This window comes from Medicago sativa, chromosome 8, assembly GCF_051527215.1.
Source record: "Medicago sativa cultivar Bolivia chromosome 8, Bolivia_mono, whole genome shotgun sequence".
In the NCBI taxonomy this organism is placed as follows: domain Eukaryota; kingdom Viridiplantae; phylum Streptophyta; class Magnoliopsida; order Fabales; family Fabaceae; genus Medicago; species Medicago sativa.
Window position 1 is genome coordinate 30599597 of NC_140756.1, and position 25599 is coordinate 30625195.

The following is a 25599-nucleotide window of genomic DNA, read 5'->3' on the forward strand; positions in this document are numbered from 1 at the left end:
CCTAAAATTAAAATTATATAAAATTTATTATATGCATGACATATATAAGTTAATATAATATTGTAAATAGGTCAATCATGCAAGATATGACTTAATTACAAAGGAAAATTATACCAAACTACCATAATAAAACGTTATGCTTAACTTAGCATCAAAATACAAAAATTAACGCACAAAATCACAAGTTTCATAAGTCTCTAAAGTTTAAGCCATCCATAAAACCATCCAAAAAAGCAAGTTTCACAAGTTCCTAAAGTTGTTAATAAAACTATCTAAAAAATAAACTAGTTAATTTCTTCAAAAGGTCAACAAATACCATCACCGCAACCCTAACCGGCGTCACAATCATCGGCGTTGAAATCTGAATTTCCACCGTCGGAATCGCAACCCCAACTGGTATGTGCTCCCCTGTTCATGGTTTGAGAACTTAGAGAAGAAAGAAAAAGAAATGTTTCATCTCAGGAACAACGTGTTATTGTAAAGGTAACTATTCAGCAAACGTTTTAGTCTTTGAGCTTGTAGAAAAGGAATTGGGTTTTGAAGTTTACACTAGTTTATCTAGTGTTAACTCGGTCAAACTTGTCAAACCTTTCGATTTTACCAGAAACCGAGTTTACCTCCGAGTTAACATGATTTTGGTACCTAAAAAAGTAAACTCGGTAAACTCGGAGAGTTAACACTCGATTTGCGGAACATTGGCTTTTAGAACATGTGTAGAAGATAATAGTGATTTTGGATGTATTATAGATGCTTGTAGACAAATGTTTCAAATTAGATTTGAAAACTTTTATGTTGAGTTTAATATGAGGCAAACTAATGTGGTCGCTCACAAGTTTGCATTCCTATGTTGTTTATAGAAGCATGTGGTCGCTCACAAGTTAGAAGTAGCCTCACATAATGCTAGCTCTCACACTAATGATAATGTACCTTAATGTATGTGACATATTTTAACTAATAAAATGCATTGAATTACTTAAATATAAAAAAAGACATTTGTTAACATTTTCATTAAATTAAATTTTATTAACTTGGAATCAATTTTGAACAGCATAACTGCTTCATCTTTATGCAATCGGAACATCACTTTAAAAGAGGCAAAGCCAGTTAGTTGCACACGTGAGTGAGTTCAAAAGCAGATCCAAATTTGCAATTAGTTCAATGTAGCCGTCGGGGACAATAACAGTTCCTTGACCAATACTCGAAGAAGATGGAAGCAAATCTTTTCTGACACAATATGTGATGATATATGTATAACACCAAATTTGTTGAGCAGGTGCATTTTGTAGTATTCACAATATAATATAATGTTTGCGTCAAAAAATATACTCCCTCCGGTCACTATTATAAGCAAAAGTTGACTTTTTAGATTCATTCAATAAATGATGTATGTGGTCTATATATAAACCACATACATCATTTATTGAATGAACCTAAAAAGTGAAGTTTTGCTTATAATAGTGATCGGAGGGAGTATATAAGAATGAAAAATAAGATATAATTTGAAGGACTGAAAAATAACTAGAGTGAATCATAAATTAAACACGGATATTATACGAAATCAATTTATTTTCAATGAAATTTAAAAATAAAATTAATTTTTTTATCATATTAATCATTTTGAAATTGATTTTAAAAATTATATTGGAGAAGTTAATGTAATAGAAAATTGTCAATTTCAAAGACTACATCAATATTTCATTGATTTATAAGTAAGATGCTCCCAAAAAAATGACAGTCACAAATTAAAAAATGAAGGAGTACGAAATAGTTAGAAAGAAAATCAAAAGGACATAAATACTTAAAAAAAAAAAACTAAAAAATGTGATGCATAGAAAAGAGAAAGGAAACATAGAACTGATAATAATAAAAAACAAAAAAAAAAAAATACTAATGTACCACCAATAATAATAAAAAAACCTCAGCCTTTGAAAAAATAAAATAAATAATAAACCTCATAAATCTCAGTGCATTATCCTATAATATTCCCGGTCCACCATGGTGGTAACCAACCACTTGCAAATGGCCTATATCTTATAGCCACCAAAATAACACCATCTACAGTATTACTAATAGATTTCAGAAATTGAGTCAAAAAAAATAGTAGATTTTAAATTGTCTTTGTGCACTATAAAACCACACACCCATCACATCACTCACATTCCACAACCTCAAACATCATCATACAAAAAAAAAAAAAAATACCAAAAAACATTTTCAATAGCTATGGAAGGTTCAGTACAAATTAATGTACCTGAATCTCATTCTATTGAGCAAGAAAAGAAACCAATTTTATCATGGGATGAAATTATAGAAAAAAGTTTATCAAATTTTGGGTGGATGGATTTCTTACAAGCTGTTCTTGTAGCAGTTGCAATGTTTTTTGATGCACAACAATCATTCATAAGCATTTACACTGATAATTATCCAAAATGGCACTGCACAAATTCAACATGCACTCCATCCTCTGATATTTGTAAACTCCCAAGATCTTCTTGGTCTTGGGACACACACCCTTCAAACACAATCATTTCTCATTGGAATCTTGAATGTGCTAGCACATTCATCACTGGTTTACCACAATCTTCTTTCTTTATAGGTTGTCTTCTTGGTTCTTTTTTTCTTGCAGCATTAGCTGATTCATCTATTGGTAGAAAAAACATGCTAATCTTTTCTTGTGTCTCAATGTCAATAACTTCCATGCTCATAATCTTTTCAACAAATGTTTGGATTTACTCCGCCATGAAATTCTTGACTGGTTTCTGGCGTTCATCCATCGGGACATGTGTTCTTGTTTTGCTTACCGAGAAAGTTAGCGCTGAATGGCGGTTTAGAGTTGGAATTGTTGAGTATTTTACTTTCACAATGGGGTACATGTCTTTACCTGGTTTCGCTTATATTAACCGAAACTCTTCATGGAAATCTCTTTACATTTGGTCGTCAGTTCCTGCTATATGTTACTCTGTCATTGCTTATCTCTTTGTTACTGAGTCGCCTAGGTGGCTTGTTATGCAAGGTCGAGAGAAAGAAATTTTGAAAATGCTCAAACAAGTTTCTTCTGAAGAAAGTGCTGATGATGATAGCGTTAATTTAGCTTCGAATTTACCCAAACTGCCCCCAAAAGAAAAAGTTTCATTTTTTCAACTTTACTCATCAATAGGAGAATTGTTTCATAAAAGATGGGCTGTTATAAGAATGATAGCTGTTATGATCCTTGGAATTGGACTTGGAATGGTTTATTTCGGTATGCCGCTAGCTGTTGGAAATTTAGGATTCAACATTTATTTGGCAGTAGTTTTTAGTGCTTCAATGGAGTTACCTTCTTGTGTAGCAACATATTTCTTGGAAAACTATAGAAGAAAACCTTCAATTCTTGTGTTTTCTATATTAGGTGGAATTTGTTGTGTGATGTGTGCTGTTTTGGAGAATAGAGTACCAGCTGCTAAAGTGGTTTTAGCAATGGTTGCATTTTTCGGCGCTTGTACGGCTTATAATGTGTTTCTCATATACATTATAGAGTTGTTTCCGACATGTGTGAGGAACACAACAACGTCGTTGGTGAGACAAGCTATTGTGTTCGGTTGCATATTCTGTCCCTTTTTGATATCGGCGGGGAGGAAAAACAATATTTACTCGTATGGTGTGTTTGGAGTTGTTATAATGTTGTCCAATTTTACATTGTTCATTTTGCCAGAGACTATAGGGATTGTTCTTTGTGATACAATGGATCAACAAGAGAAGAAAGAAATAGCTTTGTGTGATGCCATGCATGAATCAACATGAAAAAACAGGAAATGTTTCTGTGTAAGAAGCAATTCAGTTTCATCTAAACCAGTTGATTGGTCCAAATTTGTAGGTTTTTTAACTTTTTTTTCTTCTAAATTTAGTAGTGCTCAATTAATGTACTTTTTTCTTGTTAATAATGATAAATTCTTCTGGTATGTGTTCATTCCATATTTCCATTTATAACCAAATTTAATTATGAACATGAGTTTTTATGGTATCTTTGTTGGAGTATCTTCTTGCTAAGAAATTTGAAAATGTGTGGTAGTAAACAATGATTTCAATTCACAACAAAATAAACAAATTATTGGCAGGGTTCACTTTCTAGAAAGATGCCAACCATAGTATATTGTAATGGTCACTAATTTAGAGTTTCCTTGGTTAAAAAACAAGTATATTTGAAATCAGCTATTTTTGTTGGTCCAGCTTGAAACTAGTTGTGTAGTGGCGCTTAGTGATAATTGGAGATGTGAAAGTTATAGTGAATATACCATGTTTGTCTTTAACTAAGAAGATAGGTCAATTCATGTGATTATGATGCATGTAAATGTGCGTGGTAGCTGTGGGAATAGGAAGTGGTCCATGCTGAGAAAATCTTGTGTGGACTAGGACCAAAAATTTTGGTTTGGTCACACACACAAGATTTTCTCCTTCTCTCTTTTCTCTTATCTCTTCTACATTTTCTCTCTCTTCTCTCTTCTCTCTCTTCTCTCTTCTCTCTTTGTGTGTGACCAAACCAAAATTCTTGGTCTTGGTCTACACAAGTGTTTCTCGTCCATGCTAATTAAAATAAAGTTGATGTTGAAAATCTTTTTAGCTTGACGTGTGAATTACAGTTGCGTTCCGTCTCCTTCTTAAAATGTTTAGTAGGCAGAGGCAGCTACATATGTATCTGATAGGATAGGATATTCACATTCAAACTCCATTCAAAAGTAGTTGTGTCTATTACAATTTTTTTTATTAGATACATTAATTTTTGTTTGCCAAATTTCTTTTATATTTAAGATTGAAGGTAGCAACACATAAGTGAGATATAATGTTCAAAGTTTTGGATTAAAACAGTTTACGATTCATCACATTACAAACTTGACAATAAAATTAGATTTAAATCGAATGATAGGTCTACAATCACCAACAAGGTAAGGGAATAATCTGGAAAAAATAATGCTCTACCCAATAGAATGGAAGCAAACCATAATAAAATATCCTTAATCCAATCTCAATTTTATTTTGAGGGTAATTAAATAATACAAGTCAATGTTTGACATCGACAGAATGCTTAAATATAATTACATCTAATTAATAATTTCTCAAATTTATTATCCATTTATGCCTTAGTGCTTTGGTCTTAGTTGAGTGTAGGTGTTCCTTGTCCTTTCGACAAAATCTGTTGGGGTCTGCTGCAATAACTTGACCAAGAAGATGATGAAGATTAACATGATGAAGAGTGCACAAAAATTCAAAAATGTGTGCGGGACACACTAACCTTTAGATTCAATTCGCCTCCACCAACTATATCAACTGGACACACCAACCTTTGTGTTCTTTATGAATAGGCGCAATGGTTACATTGTTTCAATAGCTAAGCTTTACATCTTTCAATGAAAAGTTTCTATTCAACCATTGCAACTTTATCTCTCTCAATATATCATTGGATCATAAACTCTTTGGATCAAAAGTTTCTCATAAACTCTTCACAAACAACAACTTTATCTCTCTCAATATATCTTTGGATCATAATCATTCATGAGTTCTTCATCAAAAATCTCAAACCTAAGTTGAAAAGAAACCTTGATAAAAAAAAAAAACAATCTAATCATAATAATTGTATTTTCTTTTCTCTCAAGTCTATTTGTAATAGTAGTTTGGGAAGAAAAAGTACCAATGTTTCTTGCTTGTGTGGAAGTAAGAGAATTGTAAATTTTTTTTGACGTTGATAATACATAGTGTAAAGAACTGATCTGGTGTGATCAAGAAAAAATAGTGCTACTCGGAAGTTTATGATAGTTAGATACTATAATGGTTGATTTCACACAAAGTATGGAGACTAGAGTAGTCTGTTTTGGGTGAACCGATAAAACTCTCTTGTGTGATTGTTTTACCTTTATATTTTATTACTTGTCTTAAACACAAATCACAACCTATCACCTTCATTCTCTCAAAAAAAAAAAAAAAAACCTATCACCTTCATATTATTATTATTATTACTATAATATCCAGAACAATCAAATCCTAATTAATTCTCTGTATAATATTCATCTATAATAATTTGATTCTTAATGAATCATTAGTTTAAATATTTATCACACTATTCATAATGTTTTGGTCATAAGTAACTACATAACATTTATACAGAACAATTTGGTCCTTAGTAAATCATTTGCCTAATCTTTATTGATATACTATCCAGCACAATCTGGTTCTTAATTGTCTAACTTTTACCAATAATTTTCTTGAGTATATGAGATTGTAAGTTTATTGTTACTTCACATAGCAGGCATCACGCTTCTTCCGGTAGTTGTCCATATACATACCTTCATCCCTTGTCCATTTCGCATCTCCAAAACGTTCATAGTGACTATATACCCAAAAAAATCCCTTTAATAATATTGTAAAAAAACATAGTACGACCACAAAGTTGCTTGATTTGGATAAATTGACACGTTCCAAGATGTTGTACTTCATTTTACCCTCCCATGCCTATCCATCACTTTATTTACAAATACTCAACTAAACTCAACTAAAACAAATTGATACTGGAAGACTCTAAAATAACTCCTAAATGATGTTAAACAACTTTTGAATTGTCAAAATAAATTTTCTAAAAAAGAAAAGAGAAATAATATTTGAACATCCATTTAGTGACAACTTTTACAACAACTTTCTCTCTCATACTCACATTACTTTTTACTTATCTCTCTATTGCTATGGTTTCCGTGTCAATACCACTTTTTTCTTTGTAAAATATGGTTGTCAAATAAGTTGTCATCAAATTGGTTGTTCAAATAACACTCCTCCAAAAAAAATACTCCAACGTAGTGCCTTGTCATAAATTATTGCACTCTTCGTAACCAAAAAAACTATTGCACTCTTACAATTTATTACTCTTATTTTTTTAATTATATGTAATAAAAAATATATTTGAACATTGATATGATCTGTATATATGTGACGTAACCTAATACGTTTCTCGGAACGGATGCAAAATAGAATCTGCTAACACGAGGGAATTAAATTAATTAAGATTATATTATTCCCAGTTTGTTCAAACAAAATCACACTTAAATCTTGATTTGTCTAGTAGAACCATATTTTATTCAAAAAGGTTTTGTTCGGTGTCAAATTTATATGCAGAAACTAGTAGTGTATAAACAATTTGCCAAACAGTTTCAATTTTTTATTTATAGTACCAATTTTTAAATGGAATTTTGAGTCTCCTTTTTCGATTTTTTGTGTGCACATTTTTCGTCCTTTTCTATAGAGACTCATGTGCAACTATCATTATCCAATAATTGTAGTAATTCTTAACAAGTCATATTTATACATGCATGCGTGTGGAAGTCATATTTACGAGGAACAGATCACAATCCTAACGCAAATTATTTGGACACAGTATTCAATCAAATTGAAAAGATAAAATAGAAAAGATTTTTTTAATCAAAATGAGGGGATGGCAAAGTGCTATCGGCCACCAAAACCTTCTCAAAAAGAAACAAACATGTAACTTGGAGAGCCAAGCTTATTTCAAAGATACAAATCATTATTAAAAAAAAAAAAGGTAAAGACAACCATATAGTAAAATCCTGCACATTAAGACCCACATTTACTTTATCTTTCTCTAAAGATATTGGAGACCGCCAAATTCTAAAGATGAGAAAAACAAAAGAAATGAAAGTTGAATTGTGTTGGTTTTTTTAAAAACTTTAGTATTTTTCAAAAACAGTTCAGAGCCTGATAGAGCCTGATGAGAAACAGAGTTCCATCAGGTTCTGAAACGAGTAGGCATCAAAAATAACTTAAACACAAAGAGAAAGGAGATGGAAAGAGAGGACACACGCAAATTATATTGATTCCTCTCACAAATTGAGAGTAGTCAAGTCCCTTTACACTTTCAAAGAATTTTTACTATAATCACACAATATTACAATTTGCTCAACACATAAGAAGAGACTTCATTTTCTCAATCACACAAGAAAGAGACTTCTACAATCAAAGTTTAATCAAATAAAAGAGATTGTGTTTTACACTTGATATACAATCAGATGTGTAAGAAGATTAAGTTCATATGACTTATGATACTTGTGAAATTCTAAAATATAAAGTTTGTAAGAATTTTTATAAGTGTTTGTGCGCTATATAATTTGACAAAGTAAGGATACTTGTAAAATGATAGAAGTCTTGTCATAGCTTCCTTCTCAGGTAATCTTCCTTCATTATTATCATGAAGCTAAAACTATTGAATGAATAAAGTGATTTTCATTGATTATAATAGTTGGTTACACACTTATTTATATGTATATGAGGGCATACAATAAGAAAGCTATGCATGCTGTAGAATATTGAAGCTAAACCCTAAGCTAACTAGGTAACTTGCTGCGCAAGTTATCTTCTTCTTCCTTATTATGTAATAGCCCCCCACAAGCTGGAGGTTGATAAATGTCAATCAAACCCAGCTTGGATAGTAATGTAGCAAAAGGTTGAGGAAGGAGAGGTTTAGTAAAGAAATCAGCCAACTGATCTTGGGAAGAGACAGGAAGAAGCTTCAGAATGCCTGCATGAAGTTTTTCCCTGACTATGTGGCAATCAATGTCCAAATGTTTAGTTCTCTCATGGAAAACTGGATTGGCTGCTATGTGTAAAGCACTCTGGTTATCACAAAACAACACAGGAAGCTTGGAACATTGAACATGTAAATCTCTGAGCAAATAGAGGAGCCACTGAAGTTCACAAGTGGCTGAAGCCAATGCCCTATACTCAACCTCAGAAGAAGATCTAGATACAGTCAATTGCTTCTTTGTTCTCCAGGAAATCAATGAATTGCCAAGGAAGAAGCATTGTCCACTAATGGATCTTCTGGAGTCAATACAGCCTGCCCAGTCAGCATCAGAGAAGCCTTGCAAGTGTAAAGAAGAGCTTCTGGGAAAATGAAGATCCTTGCCAGGACAACCCTTAAGATACTTGAGAACTCTGAGAGCAGCTTGATGATGAGTCTGAGTAGGTTTAGAAAGAAATTGGCTCAGTTGCTGTGTAACAAAAGTGATATCAGGTCTTGTAGTAGTGAGATACAAAAGCCTACCCACCAATCTTCTGTAGGAAGAAATATCTTCATAAGGAGGAGAAGCATCATTGTGAAGTTTGATGGAGGGATCTGATGGAGTGGAAACAGGTTTGGAACCAATGGAGCCTGAATCAGATAAAAGGTCTAAGCAGTATTTTTTTGACACAATGAAATACCAAGCTTAGAGTGAGCAACTTCAAGGCCAATAAAATATTTAAGTTGACCTAAATCCTTGATTTTGAATGAAGCATGCAGTATGGATTTGATATGATCAAATTCAGATAAAGTGTCTCCAGCTAGTATGATATCATCAACATATACTAGCAACACAGTAAAAGATGATGCAGTTTGTTTAATGAATAAAGAATGGTCAGATGTGGCCTGAATATAATGTTCCTGAAGCAAGACAGAAGTCAACTTCTCATACCATTTTCTGCTTGCCTGTTTGAGGCCATAAAGGGATTTAAGTAGCTTGCATACTTGATTTTGTTTAGAGGATGAAACACCAGGAGGCAATGTCATGTAAACATCCTCTTGCAATTCACCATGAAGAAAGGCATTGTTGACATCAAGTTGATGCAGATGCCAAGAATGGATAGAGGCAAGAGCAAGAACCAATCTAACTGTTGTCATTTTAGCCACTGGTGAGTATGTATCAAAGAAGTCAAGCCCTTCAATCTGGTTATATCCCTTAGCTACCAATCTTGCCTTATATCTTTCAATGGACCCATCTGCATGATATTTAACCCTATATATCCATCTGCAACCAATAGGTTTCACATGCTCTGGTAAATCAACCAACTTCCAAGTACCAGTTGACTCAAGAGCTGAAAGCTCAACTTGCATAGCTTGTCTCCAACACTCAAATTTGTTTGCCTCAGTAAAAGATGTAGGTTCAGGATTGGAATGTATGGAAAAAATGAAAGAAGAGTGTTGGTCAGACAGATTATGATGAGAAACATAGTTAGAGATATGATAAGAAGATGCATGAATATTATTACACACATAATCTTGAAGATAAGAGGGAGTGGTTAAATTTCTGGTTGATTTTCTAAGTGGAACAGACTCAGATGGGGTAGGTGAAGGGATATCAGAAGTGTCATGAAAAGAAGGAGGAGGGTCATCAATAATGGGAGGAGGAATGGCAACAGCATCTGATAATGTGGAAATAGGTTTACTAGGAGTAGAAGAAAAATATTCCCATTGGGAAGTGATAGAGTCTGGATTGGTAGGGTAGGGAAGGATGTGTTCATGGAAAATGACATGTCTTGACACAAACACTTCCCTAGAGTGTATGTCTAACAAAGTAAAACCTTTATAACCTGATGTGTAGCCTAGAAAGATGGATTTTCTGGCTCTAGACTGAAGCTTAGTTCTATGTGCATGTAGAGAAGAAGCAAAACATAAACAACCAAACACTTTGAAAGATGAAATATCAGGTAATTGATTGTATAAAACTTGAAAAGGAGATTATGCTGAAGAACAGGAGTAGTGATTATATTAATGAGGAAAACAACATAAAGAACAGCATAAGACCAGTATGAAGATGGTAATTTGGATTGAAAAAGGAGTGCCCTCCCAACATTAAGAATATGTTGATGTTTTCTCTCAACTCTAGCATTTTGCTGAGGAGTTTCAACACAAGACTTTTGGTGTAAGATGCCATGAGAAGCATAGAAATCATGAATCATGAATTCAGGACCATTATCAGTTCTCACAAATTTAGGGGTAACATGAAATTGGTTTTGGATCATGGTTATAAAAGACTTGACATGATGAGAAACTTCTGATTTGGATTTCAGTAAAATGATCCACAAAAACCTACTATGATCATCAACAATTGTTAAAAAAATATTTATGACCATGTATGGAAGAAACTGATAGAGGACCCCATATATCAAGATGTAATAGTTCAAAATTGCAAGAAGCATGAGACATACTAGGAGTAAAAGGAATATGCTTTTGTTTTGCAAAGTGACAAATATCACATGTTGCTTTATTATCATTAGTAATAGAGGGATACAAAGATGACATTTTATCCATTCTTTGATGAGATAAATGTCCCAATCTAAAATGCCAAAGGGCTTTAACAGGAATACAATGACTTGAATTACAAGAAATTGAAGAAACAGATGCACTAGGTGCATTTATTGTACTAGAAATAGAGGGAACAGAAGATAAACTGGAACTGTGAAATTTGTAGAGACCATCATGTTGACTAGCCAAACCAATCATCTTCAGGGATTTCTTGTCCTGTATAATGCATTGATTAGCAGAGAAGTGAAACACACAAGATAAAGCATGACACACTTTAGCTACAGAGATAAGATTTAAAGTAAAAGTGGGAGAATATAAGACATTTGTGAGATAAAACTGAGGACTGAAAATGATAGTGCCAGCTTGGGTAAGAGTAACATTGGAACCATTAGGTAAAGTGACATAAACAGGTTCAATGGTGTAAATGGAGTCAAAAAGAGACAATGTGGTGCAAATATGCTCATTAGCACCTGAATCAAGTAACCAAAGTGAAGTATTAGGTAAAGAGCAGGAATTGACATTGAATATACCTGCAGAAGAAGTGGAAGCAATGTGACTGGAATGAATTTGAGGAGAGGCACTTATATGATTGGTGGTGGGGCCAGGAGAAGGATTGGGAGCTGAGGCAAACAAATTTGCTTGTTGAAGCAATAACACAAGTTGATCAATCTTATCCTGAGCCAAACCAGTACCACCAGAAACATTACTAGCATCAAAAGTCTCTACTGAAGCAGCATTTGCCTGAGATTGAGCAGGAGCTTGATTTTTGTTAGGGAAACCATGTTTTTGGTAACAAAACTCAATTGTGTGATTGTATCTATTGCAGAAAGTGCAATATCTGGAAGAAGGCTTATTGAAAGAGCCTCTACCATGACCTTGAGGTCTTCTTGCATCTGATGCATTAACCAAAGCAGAACCATCTTCAATAGAAGGAAGAGAAGGAATCAACACATTGTTACTCTCTTCTTGAACAACTAAAGAGAAAACCTTGTTGAAAGATGGTAAAGGATCAAGTAAAAGAACTTGAGTTTTCACAACTGAAAACTGATCATTGAGTCCAGTGAGGAACTGAATGATCTGATCCTCCACTCTGTAATTCTTGTTAGTACGCATTGCAGCACAACTACATTGAACAGGGCAAGTGCAACTGAGAAAAGGACGATGAGAATGCAACTCTTCCCATAAAGCTTCAATTCAGTGAAGTATTCCAAAACAGATCTTGATCCTTGTCTAAGGTTGTTAATGGAGGAACGAAGATTGGCAATTCGAATACGATCAACTTTGGAAAAACGTTCCTTGAGATCTTGCCAAACTTCAAAAGCAGTGTCATGGAAAACAACCGTTTGAGCAATGGAATCAGAAACAGAGGCTATAAGCCATGACTGAACGAGATGATTACAACGTTCCCAAGCGTTTTTGTTGAGATCATCATCATCAGGAACAGGAAGAGTTCCATTGATGAATGAAAGTTTGTTCTTAGCACCAAGAGCACGTTGAATTGACCGGCTCTATGCAAGATAATTGGAACCGTCAAATTTAGGAGAAATCAACACAGAGTGAGGTCCTTCACTCGGATGAACGTAATAGGGAGATTCAGTATCTTGACTAGCTTGTTGATTGCGAACCATGGCAAATCAATGCAAAAACCAGAAATGAAATGGAGAAAAATTGCAACGAATCACGCACAGAAAATGAAGAAAGAAATCTCAATGAAGAAATTGAGAACAAGAACAAGAAGATTCGTGCAAAACAGAGACGAATCAGAGTGAAAATAGAGAAGAAAAGAAGAAATGAGAAAGCTTGAGCTTCAAGCTTCAATGGCGGAAACGGTTAGGAATCAGAAAATGGATCGTAACAAACTCTCTAAGGAGAGAGAAACTGATACCATATCATGAAGCTAAAACTATTGAATGAATAAAGTGATTTTCATTGATTATAATAGTTGGTTACACACTTATTTATATGTATATGAGGGCATACAATAAGAAAGCTATGCATGGTGTAGAATATTGAAGCTAATCCTAAGCTAACTTGGTAACTTGCTGCGCAAGTTATCTTCTTCTTCCTTATTATGTAATAATTATCCTGATTGGCAAGTGTTGAGAATCTATTATGTTGTGATAGTTGTTGAACAACACGACTTCCTTTGTGTTTCCTCTGACTGGATCCTTGTCCTGGATAGTTGCATTGTCTTTAGCTTTGTCTGCTATCAATGTAGGAACTTTTTCACCGTCAACTTGCTTGTCTGTATCATCTTGTTTTCCATCAGCATTATCTAGATCAATGACAATCTTTGATTTCACCTATTCTTACCTACTATCTTTGGTCTGAACAAAGGCTTTTTTAGGTGGTTTATTAGATTTCATTATATTATTCACCTCTTTCTCGTGCATTTCTTCATCAACTAGATTCACCTTTATGCAAATTTCCACATGATGGCCTATCATCTTACAATGACTACAATAACCAGGAAGATTTTTGTAGTCTAGTTCTAAAAAAAAAAAAACCTTGTCTCTACCCGAACAGCGCCTTATACCTTAGGTTTGTACAAGATGCAAATCTATCAAAACCTTAGCATATTGAGCAAGAGTTCTCTCTATCATTAGCTTAGACTTAGATATAAGAGAGTCAATATCAATAGGTGACCCTATGTTACTAGCTATAGAAAACTTAATATCATTATTGGAAAATATTTTGATGATTTTCATTGCATATCTGATGTTTGTAATATAGTGTTACAATCATATATCAGGAAACTAATAATGGTGTATGAATACAAATTGCCATTGACTTATTCTGTCAATAATGCTAATAACTGCACATCACTATTTGCTAAATATACACATATTCTATCAAACCCCTGCAGTTGAAGCGGGAGGCTCGTGTATGCTGAGATTGTCTCTGAAATCTTGAAATAGCACCAGGGGAAGACCTTTCGTGAAAATATTGGCAATTTGATATCGTGAGGGGACATATAGAACACATACTTGTCCACGAGCCACTTTTTCACGAACGAAGTGAACATCCATCTCGATGTGTTTAGTGCTTTGATGCTGAACAGGGTTCGCATATAAATATATCGCACTAACATTGTCATAGTAGACCATGGTAGCCTTGTAGATAGGACAATGTAACTCCAAAAATAGGTTGTGTAACCAACAAGACTTAGATATGACATTGGCAACACCTCAGTATTCGGCTTCAGCACTAGAGTCAGATAATGTGGGTTGGCATTTGGAAGACCATGAGAGTAGGTTGTCACCAAGAAATACACAATAACCAGAAGTAGACCTCCTGGTATTTGGACATCCGCCCCAATCGGCATCTGTGTAGGATATAAGGATGCAGTGGATGAGGGATAAAGATGTAGTCCATACTGACGAGTTCCTTGAACGTAGTGTAGGATACACCTGAGAGCCTGCATGTGATCATCCATCAGATTAACCATAAATAAACAAATATGTTGTACTGCATAGGAAATGCCAGGCTTAGTAAATGTGAGATATTGTAGAGCTCCAGTAAGGCTGCGATAGAGAGATGGGTCCTCATATGGGGTGGTACTTTTGGCGCTAAGCTTCGGTTTTGTGTCGACCGAGGTAGGACATGGCTTACACATGCCATCACGTTCAATAATCTCTTTTGCATACTTTTTCTGAGATAAAAATAGACCATCAATGTATCGAGTGACTGCAATACCCAAGAAATAGTTATGAAACCCCAAATCTTTCATAGCAAATTCAGAACTGAGAAGTGATATGATAAATTTGTGAAGAGTATCAGATAAAGTAGTAAGAATGATGGCGTCGACATACAGAAGAATGTACGCCATATGAGTATTTTTTCGGTAGATGAAGAGAGAGTTGTCTGACTTACTTTGAGAGAACCCAATAGAAGAAACAAAATCTGCAAATCGTTTGTACTATGCTCGAGGAGCTTGTTTGAGTCCATACAATGATTTTCGCAGAAGGTACACATGATTTGGATGCTCTGGATCCTTAAAACCTAAGGGTTGATGCATGTGGACCGTAAAGTTGAGTTCACCATGTAAGAATTCATTTTTTACATCTAACTGATGAATAGACCATGCTTTAGAGAGAGCAATGGAGTACTGTTCGAATGGTGTCTGGTTTAACAACTAGACTGAAAGTCTCTCCACAATCTATGCCAACATGTTGACATGCACCGTTACCTACAAGTCGAGCTTTATGCCTCTCAAAAGAACCATCAAATTTTTCTTTATGCCTAAAAATCCACATAGAACGATTAATATTTGCATCAGGTGGACGGGGCACTAAATCCCATGTCTTATTTTGAATAAGAGCATTATATTCATTATCCATAGCCATTTTCCAATTCGGATCTTTTAGTGCTAACATTGGGTTACGAAGGAGAGGAGATTTGGTGACTTGGGTGTGGAGATTGATGTATTTTTGGTTTGGTTTAAAAATCCCATGTTGGCTCCTCGTAATTAGTTTGTTGTCAGAACTAAGGGTAGGCTGGGAAATGGAAGGAAGTGGGATATTTGATGGAGTAGAAGTGGAAGGTAAAGTTTGGGTAGTTTGAGAGGTAGTTTTGGCCGAGTTGGGTATTTGGATGGGGTGTGCTGGGTCAGGTTGGGGTTGTGGCCGAAGAGATGAGAGAGTTTGGGTTGTCCTGATTGATCATGTTTTGGAGAATTTTGTTGAGTGATGTGGTTTGGTATTATCAGATGTGGGTCAGGTTGTGTGATAAGGTGGTTTATGATGTAAAGGGATAATTCATTATCAAGAAATTGATAATTTGTGGTATTGGGAGTGTGCAGCTTAGAGAAGGGGAATTCTGATTCATTGAATATGACATGGCGACAAAGGATGATTTTATTTTGTGAGAAATCATAACATTTGTATTTGCGATGATTAGAAGGATATCTTAAAAAGACACATGGGGTGGAACGAGATTGGAGTTTGTTTTTAGTAGGTGATGGAAAAAGAGGGTAACATAAACACCCAAATACTCTTATATGAGAGTAGGACGGGTCTTTTTGAAAAAGAATTTTGAGAGGTGATTGATAATTCAATTTTTTATTTGGTAAATATTTAATCGATAAGTTGCCATTTGTAAGGCATGGCGCCAGAATTTTGGAGGTAGAGAAGCATGAACTAGTAAAGTCTGATTTATATTATTGATGGATCAAATTTTTTCGTTCAACTTTGCCATTTTTAGATGAAGTATGAGGACACGAGAAGCGAAATGAAATTCCATTTGCATCACAGAGTTTTTGAAAATTGCCATTGACATATTCTCTACCATTATCACACTGAATATTTTTAACTTCCCGATGAAAATGAGTTTTAATATATGCTCTTAATTTTTCAATAGTTGGAAAAACTTGAGATTTGTGTGAAATAGGAAAAGTCCACAAAAAATTTGAATGGTCTTCTAAATAAAGCACATAATATTTATGACCGGAAGTACTCAATACAGGAGATGTCCACACATCACTGTGTAATATATTGAATGGCATAAGAGTAGAGTTATGTGAATCAATAAATGGCATTTTAATATGTTTACCAAGAGGACATAAATGACAAAAAATTGAATTTGAATTTGAATTAGCAATACAATCAATCATTTTATTTTTCCTAAGAGAATCTAAAATAGATGTTGCTGGCTGACCTAGACGGTCGTGCCAAATAGAAGTAGATAGAGCTGTAAACTCAAAATGAAATTTGTTTTCATTTGTGGTTGTGTTTGTGATGGGATATAGCTAGCTTTGACTCTCAAATCTCATTAGAACCATCCCCATATGAAAATCCTTCACAGAAAAACTAAATGAGTCAAATTTAACAGACACATGGTTATCGGTAGTGAATTTACGAACATAGATTAATTTTTTACCAAATAAAAAATTGAATTATCATTTCCAAAACCATGAATAGGAACTGAATGACCATTTCCTACGTTAATTCTATTATTTTTGCTCAAATTAAAATAAGATGAGCGATTACCATGTGTGGATGTCATATGAGATGTTGCTTATGTGTCCATGTACCAAGATGGGTCACACTGAGCAAGATGAAGAGTGTGGAGATAAGCTTCAACATCTGTTGGACTTGGCCCAGTTGTAGTAAAGGCAGCAGGTGGTTTATGTCCAAGGATGCCATTTGGTTTTGTTTTTGGGTTAGCATTAGTCCTATTCCAAAAAGATGGATAAGGGTATGGAGGAGAGGCCCAACTAGGATACAACTTGTTGTTGTTGCTGCCAGTGTGAATTCTATCCGCGTCCACCACCGCCTGATTGCTGCCAACCACCGTCGCCGTTGTTAATGCGGCCGCCTCTGCCGGAGTTTTTCCCCTTGTGACCGCGGTTCTTCCCCGATTGTTGTTGTTGCCGCGTCTGCTACTGTTGTTATTGAAGGCACACGCGGGATTGGCGGTAGGAGAGGTGGAAGAAAATGAATTTTCATCTTGTGATTTCATTAGCAAGGCTTCCTGAGGTGAGGAGTGGCTAGATTCACGTGCAACACGTTGGTCCATGGTTGATTCTTTTAGTTCCAACCGAGATTTCACCGTTTCAAATGTCTGTAAGGGATCGTATTGCTGAATGTACGTGACAAATCTTGTGTATGAGTCAGTGAGTCTATAAATCATTTTTAACACAAGATGAGTGTTGTTCACGGGAGAATCAACATTTGCAAGCTGATCGGCGAGTAATTTGAGACGATTGCAATAGGTGTTGGTGGATGGAAAATCTTCCAAATTCGTGTTGGTGAATTGATGTTCGAGGTGGACTGCTCTCAAATGCTTGTTATCTTGAAACATAGAAGTAATTCTTTTCCAACAATTTTCAGCAGTATCATTGATTACCAGGATGGAACTAAGAATATCCTAGGTTATTATGGCATACATCCACTGCAAAATGACCGCGTCGAGACGTTTCCAGAGGAAAATATTTCTATGATTTTCATTGCATATAGGAAAGAAGGTAGATCGAAAACCTAGCTGATACCATATAGGAAAATATTTCGATGATTTTCATTGCATATCTGATGTCTGCAATATACATGTGTTACAATCATATATCAGGAAACTAATAATGGCTCATGAATACAAATTGTCATTGACTTATTCTGTCAATAATGCTAACAACTACACATCACTATTTTGCTAAATATACACATATTCTATCAATCATGACACCAATATTCTTGGGAGAAACCATAAATCTTAAACCAAACCTGAGTTGTTGAATTTTGTTGAGTCTTTGGGTTGAAATCCTTCTTCGAAGCAAAAATCTTTAAAAATTCTGGGGTCAAATTCCATGAAGCGACAAATCTGACTCTTCTAACATCCTTCAAAGAATAAAATGTGATTTCATAGAATCCTCTACCTAGGGAAGCAACTCCCCCACTTCCTTAAATCTTTCCACATAGGTGCACTACACCATTTATTGTCTCTGGCAACACTTTTTTAGGAGACGTGTAAAAATTGTCCCCTAAAAGTCTCTAAGGCAACGATTTATGAGTGTTGTCAAAAATATTTTTGCAACCCCTGATAAACGTCCCCTAAAATACTTTTGGGGACGATTTTGAAGCGTTACATTATTATTACTTTAGTGTCAACCATCAATTGTCCCCTTAGATACTTTTGGGGACAATTTTATATTGTTGCATAAAAATTTCACCAACATCAAATTTTTGGTGGCAATCTTCCCTCCAAGTCCAAGCTTGTTTACCAAAAAAAAAAAAAAAAATTCCCTCCAATCTGGCATGGTCAACACAGCTTTGATCGTGTTTCTAATTTTTATTCAAAATAAACTGAAAAATTGGCATAGCATAGCTAGGAATTGAACACACAACCTATAGGACAGACAAGGCTTTAACCAACACACCACATGCTTTTTTTGGTAATGTTTGCTTTTTCGCTATTATATATAATTACTTTTTCTTTATTATATATAGGCAACTTTCCCAATTTCATTCACTTAACGTAAACCTAATCCACTCCAACTTCATTCACTCCACTCAAGTTCATTCACTCAAACCCTTATCCATTCCAAGTTCATTCATGTGACCGTCGTACCAAAAAATCATTCACGCAAATCATCCACACAAATCATTCACTCAAGTTCTGAATCAAAAAAATCATGTGACCCTCTAACCTCAAATCGCTCTCGATCTGAATCCGATCCAACCTGCTCGTTGTTCTTCTTTTTCTCTTCTTCTGCTCGTTTCCAGAACTTCAACAAAGAAGATCTTCTTGCTGCTCATCTCAAATAACAAAAGATCCATGTAATTATCATTCTCTTCTTCATCTATATTTTAATTTTTTTTCTTCAGCTTTTTGGTTGATTATAGTTAATTTTTTGTTCAGCTTTCTGTTGATTTTAGTTTAATTTTTCTTCTTCATCCCTTTTGTGGGTGTTTTGTGGGTGCTGAAATTTGATTACCAACCCCAACTCATTAATTGATACCATGAATCTAATTTTGCTTCAGCCAGCAACATGAAAGAATCTAAAAAATTTAATGTATCAAGATTTCATTCTGTTTTGCCTATTGAAACAAGCATCGTTTAGTTCATTAAAAGCAAACCCTGAAAAAAGATTAGCATAAAGAAAAAAGTTAATTTATTTTGGTTATAGCTAGTAAGTTCTCATAAATATAGTCTATTAACAAATATAGAAACACAGATTATGTATGATAAAATCAATAAATTTGACTGGGCTAGTTTATGAAGTAATGGATTATTTCGTGGGATTTAGATGTAATGATTTTGGTAAAAATTAGCTTTTTGGTATCAATTAATGATTTTGGTTTTTTTTTTTGGATTTGAATGACCATGTCATTGGATGTTGGTTGGTTGATACGTTGTATCGAAACTCAGTCAATGAAGCACGTTCGGATTACGTGTCCGACACCGACACGACACCGACATATATAATTACACATAATTATATGATTTTATTAAATTATTAGCGGTGTTGGTGTGTCAATGTCCGTGTCCATATATGTATACTATCGATTAACAGCACCTTTTTCACTAACAATATAGCTCAAATTTATTAGCAACACCTGTTTGTGTGAAAGAGTTCAATTGTTCAGGATCCTTTGGACTAATGCTTGTGGTCTTCATTATCTTTGTATAAACACCTAGCAACACCTTCACAAATAATATAGCAAGTTTATTAACAATCATGACATAACATATGGTTGCAACACTGTTTTTGACACATTCTGCGTTTGCGACATTTTTGCAGTTGTTGCGTTCTTGCTTCTCTGTGTTGTTGTGCTCTTGCTTCTCTGCGTTGAAAATAAAGGAAGTGATACTAAAGCTTTTAAAGCTGTTATGGGAAAGGAGCGTCCCGACAGATTACGTTGTTATGGGAGAACCGTAACTAAAACTTCCTTAAAGCGAAAGGCTGAGATTAATGCTTTGAAACAAGCACATAGTCAAGAGGTATCTAATTTAAGGCATGAATTTCAAGATCAGATTGATAGATTACAAAATGCGTTTAAGACCGGCATACAACAATTCAATCCTCAATTAAATATGAAGTCAATAGAAGATTTGCTCAGATTATCTCATGGAGATGCTAACAGTTCCCCAAAGGATAGTACAGCACAAATGCATTCCTCTACATCAATTCATACTCCATGTCCTGAAAAGGTAACCATATATAGAAATATTATTGATTATGCTACTGTAATTGAGTTAAACTAGTTATATTTTGCTTGTTAATATATGCAAAAAGTTGTTAGTAGTGACATCACTTGGAATGTAGGCAAGTGCCTGAAACTGTTAAGTTGCGTGTGTAGGGTATGAATTAGAGCTGTGCGAATTTATGATTATGTTGTTTTGCTGAATTGTTTAGGATGTGTGTGTAGGGTCGGATTCTGTTTGTGTTGTAGAATTTTATGCATATATTTTGTTTTGCATGCTATTATATATGCAAAAAGTTGTTAGTAGTGAAATCACTTGGAATGTAGGCAAGTGCCGGAAATTGTTAACTTGTGTATGTTGGGTCTAAATTAGAGCTGTGCGAACTTATGATTATGTTGTTTGGCTAAATTGTTTAAGATGCGTGTTCAAAGTCGGATTTTGATTGTGTTGAAAAATTTTATGCATAAATTTTGTTTCTGCAATTTGTGGTGTTTATGCAAACTTGTGATTTATTTTTCTGCATTTTGTGTTTGTTTCTCTGTTGCATAACATGGCACAAGTTGCAGAAACTTAAACATGGGATTGTAATTATAGAATAATGAAGGGAAATGTGTAAAACAAATTTCCTATTTGCGGTTATGTTGACTGTGTTTTACTTGTTGTTTTGGTCTTTATTTGTGCGAGGTACAACACTTGTTGATGTCTTTGATTGTCCTTTGAACCAACAATATCTATGGTTGATGTATTTTGTTGTTCTTATGCAGCAAGGTATCAATGAAGATGTTGTACATGATGACATAGATGAGGAATTTCAAGAGGAAGACGTAGATGATGAATTTCTTGAGGACGAATTTCTTGAGGACAACATAGGTGATGAATTTCAGGAGGATGATATAGATGATGAATTTCAAGAGGATGGCCTAGATGATGAAATTCAAGAGGATGACATCGGTGATGAATTTGAAGTGGACGATTTGGATGATGAATTACAAGATAAACTTGAATGATCGAGTTGGATGGTGTTTTATTTTGGATTGTAGTTAAACCACATTTTGGATTGTAGTTAAGCCACTAAACTTGTCTGAACTGTAGTTTTGTTATTTTGCTAGGCTTATACTTCGAAGCATTAAACTTATCAAGTAATGTTTGACATTTTGATTACTATTATGTCTTGAATTAATGCTTGAACTATTTTATTATATTACATCTTTTGTGGTTGTATTGCTAAATTCGATCTTGTTTGAGTTATAATTGACAATTTTAATATTGCCTTTAAGCTATAGTTACATTTCTAAAATAATTGGAAAATTCTAAAATTTTACGAGGACACTCTAAAAATGTTGCCTGTAAGCTATGGGGACGTTTTTATGTTTTCTTAAAGATTCACATTTAAGGCAACGATTATTAATTGAAGCAACCTATGGGAACATTTAAAAACGTCCCCTCAGAATCCCCAAAAAATCGTCCCCTATTCCTAGGGCTTAGGTGACGTTTTGAAAAAGTGTGCCCAAAGATCATGAAAAAACGTCCCCATAGACTATAGGCGACGCTCGTATAGGAGACGCCCGGAAAACGTACCCTATACATTTAGGCAACGCTTTTCATAGTTCTGCCAATATTTTTCGATTGTTGTTATAAAGGATAAATGGTGTAGTGGTGATAGCTTGCTTTTCAAGTTAACCACTATTAAAGGCGTTGCACCCTTGGGCCAAATAACCCTTCCATGTAAATTGTGTTTGCATGCATCCAATCCAGCGAAATATTCACTCTTTGTGATTTTATTGAAAGCCTGTCCCCTTTGAAACAAGGTTGAGGAAGTTGCGAGATAGGAATGTCACAAACGTTTGAAAGAACTTGTGGGAAATGACTTTTGAGGCTTAGGTTGCTGGTTATTGTTGATATTAGGTTGAGATGGTTCAGAATTGAGGTAAGACCAAGCAATTTGGAATTAATACATGGCGAAAAACAAAGAAAACCGATGATCGAGGTAGTCAGTTAGAATTAGGTGGTGGTGGTTTCTTCACGATGAAGTATTTCTCTGGAGTTTCTCTCTCTAACATTTCTCTCTCTCAAAAAAACATTTAATTTTTAGAAAAGAATTGAAAAATATATATTTTTAAAATATTAAATATTCTCTATGATCTTGTATGTAAGTAAAAATAATAAAAGCACATTTTTTAAGAAAGTAGATTAAGTTCATTAATTGATGAAAAAAAAACTTATTATTTCCAATTATACATTTCTTATGAAGTGTATAATAGTGTACATTAGTGAATTTCGAAAATAAATCAATATTTAATTAGAAGTAAAATTTAAATAACGACATTAGACATAATTTTTCTCTCTTTGTCTCTTATAAATTTTTCTTAATAGATGTGGAATGAGCAAATGATTCACTTAATTTAGGACGGAGGAAGTAACAAGTTTCCTAGAAACGCTTCCTTCAAAAAAAAAAAAAAAAAGTTTCCTAGAAACGCTTGTTAAAAAGACAAAAAGAAAACAATTAATGAGTTTAATAAAACAATTATTGAGTTTAATAAAATATAAACCAAATTTTAAAGTTTTAATGTAAAAAAGAATGCACAATTATTTATAAAAGCTTGTTTCATTAACTTTCTTAATAGATACCCTTTTAAAAAAATCCATAGAAATATTTTTCTTTTTGGTGAATAATCCAGAGGAGTATCACCTAAAAAAGATCCAGAGGAATATATATCAACCAAGCATGCACAACCTATCCCTTTGAACCAGGTAGCTTAATTAACATCGCTCAGTCCCGTAAGGGTAGCTCAGTTGGTAACTACCATGGATAATTGTGTAGGGGTCAGGGTTCGTGTAGGGGTCAGGGTTCGAACCCCAGATTTCCCACTTTTCCACATTTTATGTGTGTGAATCTAGCCATTAAACTACTTAACCAAGAAAAACATCGCTCAAGTCATAATCAAAGGGCGTAGCCGACTATGACCAAATTTTATATTCCATCTCAAAAAAAAATAAAAATTGTCACGACCAAAACCCCTGAAAAAATTGTCACATGGTAGTATTTTGTTTTGTGAACAAAGAAAGTCTATTATTGGTCAATTGACCATTACCATGTATAACGGTCATAAGTGGTCTCGAGACATTCGTTAAAGATTATAACTGATAAGTATTTCTTTCGTAGAAGTGATAAGTTTATGAAAATGCATGTATTCAATGTATTAGAAATCAAAATATTTAACTTTTATAAATAATAATTGCTTATTTTACAATGTTTAAAGAGTGTCTCGGAGGCATCCGTTAGTAAGACTCAATGTTTTATTATTTCAACATTTTTTCTTGTTTTTTGATTTTTTTTACATCAACAAAGTGATTGAACTGAAATTATTAGAGAATTCTACCAAATGACGAATCATTTGGAGAATCCGAATTAGTTTTTTTTATGTACCAATTTTTTGTCAGACTTTACTAATCTCCCGATCGAATTTGTGATTCATAGGGTCCAATCTTTTACGAACTGGATGGTTAACACAAAAAAAAAACATAATATGTTTTTCATTTTTAAAATGTTACTCTAATGTTTGCTCAAATGTGCAGGACCAACTCTGATACTCAAGAGAAGCTCTTATGACAAAGCTTTGATCTGAAGATGGTCAATATAAAGTCAAAGCTGTGAACGAAAATACATCAAGTTATGAAGACAAAGCTCTGAATTAAAGAATCAAGTCAATGGTCAACACTCTTTTAAAGAAAGGTCACTGCCTTTGGTTAAGTAGCACTTTTGTTTTTGGTGAATTAAAAGAAGACACGTTGCAGCAACAGGTAAGTCTACGAGAAAGACAATTTGTACACAACAGATAATTCCATAAGAAGTAAAGTAATACCGAAGTGTTATTCAATGGAAAAATCATTAAATAGCAAAGTATTTGAAATCTGAAGAAACTTCCCTAGGAAACACGATGCGTTGGTAATCTCTTCAAACAACGACTCTATTCAAATCTCCTATAAAAGGATATTGAGTATTTGAAGAAAGAAAGTGAACAACAATTATTTAATTGTGCCAAAACTCTGATCAAATCGTAGCGCAAAAACACTTAGAAAAATTCTTACAAACTCTCATCTTTTAATTACTTGAGTGTATAGAAATACTCTTTAGATACAAAATAATTTGTATTGTGCTTAAATTAGTTTACCATGAAGGTGAGAAAAACACAAGAAGGGTGGGTTGAATTGTGTTAGCTTTTTCTTCTTTTTCTCCTAAGCTGAAAACACATGGTCAGAAGCAGATAGAGTACTTCTGAAGTGATGTTCAGAACTAAACTTGCAGCGGATAAAAACACACAGAGAGAGAGAGAGAGAGGAAAGACACAAAGCAATTATAAAGGTTCCTTCCATAAACCGGAAGTAGTCTTGTCCCCCTTGAACTTCCAAGGAGAGTTCACTATAATGTAATATCTGATTACAACTGCTCACTGCTACACCTAGCAAGAGACTTCAAACTGCTCAAGCACAACTGCAAGAGACTTCCTATGCTCCTGAACACAATCAAGAGACTTCTATTGCTCAAGCACAACTACAAGAGACTTCTAATCAAACAGAATTACAAAGAAAAATGTTTAAGGTTGAACACTTGATATACAATCAGTGGTGTTCACAATACAAATCAGATACAAACTCTTAAGACTCTAGAATTTCTAAGATATGAAAGTTGATAAGAAATTCTAAATGAACTTTTGAATGCAGAACAATTTCAACAGAGTTTTGGCACTTGTAAGTTGTTGTTGAGTCTCTACCAATCTCTAAGTTTTCACTCCTTTATATAGAGGTGTGAAAGAGACGTTATGAAATTGTCAGCACATCAAAAAGAGTCGTTTGAAGCTTTGATC

The 25599-nt window shown here is 34.2% G+C and overlaps 2 protein-coding genes and 1 pseudogene across 2 annotated transcripts; 2 read left to right on the forward strand and 1 right to left on the reverse strand.

Moving 5' to 3' along the window:
• Positions 1–2162: 2162 nt before the first annotated feature.
• LOC146898320 (organic cation/carnitine transporter 3 pseudogene) lies at positions 2163–3938 on the forward strand (annotated as a pseudogene).
• A 3775-nt stretch (positions 3939–7713) lies between these two features.
• LOC146898321 (uncharacterized) lies at positions 7714–14924 on the reverse strand. The gene is made up of 9 exons (XM_085736540.1): positions 14256–14924; positions 14083–14148; positions 12230–12603; positions 11626–12185; positions 11417–11565; positions 11173–11311; positions 9235–10476; positions 8450–9184; positions 7714–7769 (listed from the first exon to the last, which is right to left on the reverse strand). Exons 1-9 carry the CDS (start codon positions 14922–14924, stop codon positions 7714–7716), a joined length of 3990 nt encoding a protein of 1329 aa, XP_085592666.1.
• A 4151-nt stretch (positions 14925–19075) lies between these two features.
• Positions 19076–22010, forward strand: LOC146898322 (uncharacterized). The gene is made up of 3 exons (XM_085733950.1): positions 19076–19365; positions 20331–20740; positions 21499–22010. Exons 2-3 carry the CDS (start codon positions 20420–20422, stop codon positions 21739–21741), a joined length of 564 nt encoding a protein of 187 aa, XP_085590076.1. The 5' UTR covers positions 19076–19365; positions 20331–20419; the 3' UTR covers positions 21742–22010.
• The last annotated feature ends 3589 nt before the right edge of the window (positions 22011–25599 follow it).

What these genes read in the sequence shown, in the direction of transcription:
- LOC146898322 (XM_085733950.1), top strand. Translation starts at nt 20,420, where the DNA reads ATGGGAAAGGAGCGTCCCGACAGATTACGTTGTTATGGGAGAACCGTA. An exon ending in ATACTCCATGTCCTGAAAAG is followed by an intron (nt 20,741 to 21,498) that starts GTAACCATATAT and finishes GTTCTTATGCAG; the next exon opens with CAAGGTATCAATGAAGATGT.
- LOC146898321 (XM_085736540.1), bottom strand. Translation starts at nt 14,924, where the DNA reads ATGGCGTACATTCTTCTGTATGTCGACGCCATCATTCTTACTACTTTA. An exon ending in CAATGTCATATCTAAGTCTT is followed by an intron (nt 14,149 to 14,255) that starts GTTGGTTACACA and finishes AACCCTGTTCAG; the next exon opens with CATCAAAGCACTAAACACAT. An exon ending in AAAAAGTGGCTCGTGGACAA is followed by an intron (nt 12,604 to 14,082) that starts GTATGTGTTCTA and finishes TATCTTGCATAG; the next exon opens with AGCCGGTCAATTCAACGTGC.